This window comes from Penaeus japonicus, unplaced genomic scaffold, assembly GCF_977035675.1.
Source record: "Penaeus japonicus unplaced genomic scaffold, GWHDUDI00000001_assembly GWHDUDI00000040, whole genome shotgun sequence".
Taxonomy (NCBI): domain Eukaryota; kingdom Metazoa; phylum Arthropoda; class Malacostraca; order Decapoda; family Penaeidae; genus Penaeus; species Penaeus japonicus.
The window spans coordinates 4,939,335-4,944,334 of NW_028234442.1; the positions used below are offsets into that span (position 1 = coordinate 4,939,335).

At 39.2% G+C, this 5,000-nt stretch overlaps 1 protein-coding gene across 1 annotated transcript in view; it reads right to left on the reverse strand.

Moving 5' to 3' along the window:
• cher (filamin A protein cher) overlaps positions 1-5,000 on the reverse strand; it is a 192,434-nt gene that overhangs the window by 116,036 nt on the left and 71,398 nt on the right. Inside the window, exons 3-4 of the mRNA XM_086534024.1 lie at positions 1,647-1,854; positions 1,120-1,247 (exon numbers count right to left, since the gene is read on the reverse strand). Coding sequence (XP_086390150.1) covers positions 1,120-1,247; positions 1,647-1,854 — 336 coding nt within the window. The remainder of the gene's footprint in view (positions 1-1,119; positions 1,248-1,646; positions 1,855-5,000) is intronic.

Here is a 5,000-nt window from a genome sequence, read left to right on the forward strand (position 1 = left end):
CTAGTGAAATATCAGTAATCTGTTGATTGAAGTCATAAAGTTTCTGCTTGATTATATATATATATTTTTTTACATTTTCTTTATTTTTTTTCTCTCTAGATAAACTTTTTTTCAAATAAAAGATATCAACCTCATACACACACACCAAATAATAGTATGTCATAACCATATCTATTCTTTCAATACTAGACAAAAATAAAAGATACATGAACATTAAAACAGAATTAAACAGCGAAACAAACAAAACTTCATCAAAAACGTGAACAATAAAAACAGAATTATTTCTTTAAAAAAAAATTCCTCAAACAATAACATTACGAACACTCCAAATCTCTCAGCACACCTACAATTCTTAAATCAAAGACGAAAAAAAAAAAATTGCAGATACCATAATCAAAATCATAAGTATGCCATTGATATCATATTACATTAAAAATATGAACTAATTTCTAATTCACATCACCTATTTATCAGTTAATAATTCTCCCACCAATGACCAAGCAGGGACACATTACATATCAAAAGATGGGTTATTTATATATGAAAAAAATAACTAATGGGTTATGTAACTAGTAGACTCCCAAACTATAATTATCACTGGGAGATAATGCATTAAAAGGATTCCTTTCAATTTTTACTTTTTAAAAATCAAACTCCTATATTAGGTTTGTCTATGTCTTAGTAAACAGCTTTTCTTTGGCAATGCCGTTGCTTTTACTTACATGGGATTTCCTGAAGGACTGGAAATTACAAAAGTATTTGGATATTATCTATTGTTTTTCTTTTTTTTTAAGATGAAGGATCTTTGTATTGAAGGCTGATAACTGCTAACTTGTAAAGAAAATCTATATTTCTTCTAATTTCTATAAATAACTTAGTATATTTCAATTTCTTTGGATAACCTCTATAAAATCAGTGGTAGATGTATTTCTACAATGCATTTCATCTCATCTTATCTCACTCTCTCTTTTTCACACACAGACATAGACACACAGACACGCACACACTCACACACATACACTCACTCACTCACTCACCCACACACTCTCTCACTCACTCCACTGTTTCAATCGTTCTCTCTCTCTGTTTCGATCTCTTCCCGAATCCTCATGAACTCACCGGCCGGCGTTTGTCCGAGGGCGCAGAGGCGCTCCTGTCTTGAGCTTCGAGTTCGGATACTGGGAAAGGTAAGTCATCATGGAAAGCTCATCACAGTTGGGGTTCACCATCTCATCTGGTGTGATCAGCTGTTGTGGGGAAAGGGAAATTAGCAAGACATTCGGAATATCTTTTTTTATATGCTTTTAGATTTTTTTTTATTTACGGAGGTGAGTGAATTCTCGAGTGACAAAAGATCATGAAAGAGCTCAGCTGAAGAGAACCTTTATTTGAAGATCTAGTCCAGAATATAAAAAAGCTTATTATAACTAATTGGATAGTACTGACTGCATATTCTGTACAACTCTTCTATTATTTTTTTATAGACATAAATTGGAAAGGGCCATTTCAAAACATAACCTTCTGGTGATCGTAAGATACAATCACACTATCTTTGAACAATTTCATATCAACCAACCTATCAGTCTTCCAAAATAATCAACCACCTCCCGATAAAACCATATAAGCTCCGCTCATTTCTAACCAACCTGAGGAACTCCCAGCCAATCATCGGCGAGGGTCATTGCTTCTGTGGCATTCTTGAGAGCATCTTCAGGCACCCAATCTGGCCAATCGGGACACAGACCGGCAGCCACGGAGTCTACAAGAGCACCAACAGCCCGACCATCGTTCCAGTCGTTTGTGAAATTGGAAACGGGAAGGTCGGGTAGTTTGCTCTGGATCCAGTGAAGTAGTCTGGAAGAAAGAAGGGAAATTTGAATGATGCAAGATAACCTTGTGTGTAAATAAAGGAGTTTTAGTTTATTTTCATGACTGTTAAATGTAAAAGGCCATCTTGATGGACTACATTTTTCGCTGAAGTCCATTCATCTGTATAAATTTTCTTGGCCTAAGAAAACTATATAAAAAACTGTAAATATATTTAACACATTCAATATTCGTAGAATCTTTGAGAAATAGAAGGAAGGGAGATTGCAAAACTCAAAAAGTCTTAACTCTTGGTATCTTCATTAACCCCCACCCCTAAGCAACAGGAATCGATGGATAGGCAGATGAACCCTCTGTCGAAATACCAAAGCACGAACAGAGGTACACAGATAAAACAAAAAAACAAACAACCTACATATAAGCAAAGATACACACGTGTAATACAAAAGACAGACGTATAAACAAAATAAAAACATGTCTTGAATTATCTAAAAGGACCATTGAGTAATATCTTCAAGAAGGATACTACTCCTAAGGAGGTCCTCTCTCTCTCTCCCTCTCCCTCTCTCTCCCTGTCAAGAGGGTTCTCATCTCGAGGAGGATTTCGCCACCCTTAGAAATCCTAAAAATATTATATCACAGGATTCCATCTCTAAGGCGGACGTGGTATTCCGTCATGGAAGGTCTTTACGATACACTATAGTATTTAAGGTTGTCACGTTTTAAGGATAACGTAAAGGGTTTTAGGATATCCTTTCGGTCACTCACAACGACTCGTGACCTTTCTGAAGGACCTACTGAAGGAGGTTAATACCCGCCGATAAAGTTTATCTTTTGATGTCCACTTACTTCTCGTCCTCCAAAGAAAATAATCTCGGTATGTTGAAGAGGAAATTGTATTGAAAGAAGCCCTTGGAGTTTCATGACTCTTCTTCAATAACTTTCTGGCCTTTATTTCCCAACCCCGTCTGTATGGATATCCCTTAACACGAATGTGTGTGTGTGTGTGTGTGCGTGTGCATGTGAATACAAGTATGAGCGTTAGTGTGTGTACGCGCGCCTACGCGTTCCAGTGTACGTGCTCTAAATAAGCCAATAACCTTAGACACTTTCCCTCCTTTCCACCCACATCCTTCGCCCTCAGGACACGGCAGCATCCCTCGCCCGTACCCGCCCTTAACAAGATGCAATTAACGTCCCTACATAAGGCGCGGCCACACAGGCCTCCTATCACAAGGGAAATCTGAATTATTATTCGGGACTTCCTGCTGTTTGACTGGAAGCAGAGGCGGTATCTATTTCTTTTTTTCTTTTTTTTTTCTTTGCTTTTATGTATCTGTTTCTTCCTTTTCGAGTGTCGATATGCTATGGTAAGTTAAATGCATAATCAAATATCACATCTATCTTTTTAATGCGTTTTGAAATTAATAATCTATCCATATATTATTACTTAGTTCCATGTATTGAATTTTATGCCAATCACATTATCTTTGCATTTCCCGATTTGCGATAGAAATTCTACCTAATCCTTCGCCCACGAGCCAACCTCCAAGCAATAATAATTTAATTTTTTTATTATATCTGTCTATTCATTCATTTATATTTTGATTTACATTCTATTACTTTTTCAATCCACCACTATCGCCGTTCCAGACACAAATCATTGCTAACCGTATCCAAACTGAGGGTGTCCCTTGGGTGGAAAAAAGGGTGACCGGCGATTTATACAAGTGTTCTAATGGTGAGTCAGCATTGGGTGAATCAGAGTACAAACAGGGGAAAGAAGAAGAAGAAGAAGAAGAGCGAGAGAGAATGATGGATGGGGGGAAAGAGAAGGGATGTTAAAAAGAGAAAGATGGGATGGGGGTGGGGGAGGGAGGGAGGGAGGGAGGTAGGGGGGGGAGGAGGAGAAGGAGGAGGAGGAGGAGGAGGAGGGAGGGAGGTAGGGGGGGGAGGAGGAGGAGAAGGAGGAGAAGGAGATGGAGAGGGAGAGGGAGAAGAAGGATAAGACGAAGAAGGAGGAGGGGGAGGGGAGGGAGGGAAGGAGAGGGAGAGAGAAAGAGAAAGAGAGAGAGAGAGAGAGAGAGAGAGAGAGAGAGAGAGAGAGAGAGAGAGAGAGAGAGAGAGAGAGAGAGAGAGAGAGAGAGAGAGAGAGAGAGAGAGAGAGAGAGAGAGAGAGAGAGAGAGAGAGAGAGAGAGAGAGAGAGAGAGAGAGAGAGAGAGAGCAAAACCCAAGCACTTGCATAAAGTAAACACCATTACCATCCAAGCCCCAACCAGGACACGGAGGTAACGAAGCGTTGCGAACCTAAACGTAAATAAAGAAAACGGACTTCGGTCAACAGAAAACGGATCTGATTTATCTTTATCCTCGGAATCCCTCGGAATTAAATCGCATTAACTATTACTTTCATCTCATTAGAGTACTGCCGATATCCCTCTAATTAGATTGTAGTGTTAATTAAGTTAAGGTCAGAGAGCATCTCCACTCGTATCAAATTACGGCGATAACGATCTCGTATCTTTCGAGAAAACATTTTAATCTTCCAAACAACTGAAAAAAATTGCCAAGTTTCTCAGATTACACAACTGAGGGAAATAATTATTCACAATCGAACATGTTGACACCAATGCTCGAGGGAAAATCGCTGACTTTAACCGAATAAATTAAACGAATGGAAATACAAATACGAAAAACATGGAAAAAAAGAGATATATGATGAAATCAAGCAAGCAAACAGGATTACTCATTATAAGAAATCATGTAATCATAAACAAACAATAGAACCATAACCAATCAAACAACTAAGAGAGTTATAACGAATGAAAAAAAATACAAATCGGGCTAGAAAACGACACAAAAAAAAAAGAATCACACAAGCAAACAAGAAGAAACCAAACCAGGAAAGCAAAACAAGCAATCAACCGAACGACAAGCAAACGCAGCCTTTAGCCCGCCATTACTCTCTATAAATAGTACTGTAAGCGATCTCCCCGCGCGCCAAAAGCAACGCTTATGAAAACAAAACCGCTTTCACGATGACCGTCCTAGCTTCTAGTCCGATCGGGGTGGGGGGGGGGGGGGGGAAGAGAAGGGGAATAGGGGAGGGGAGGGGAGAAGGGGGATATGAGAGGGAAGGAGGGAAATAGGGGAGGGGGGATTGGGGGAGGTA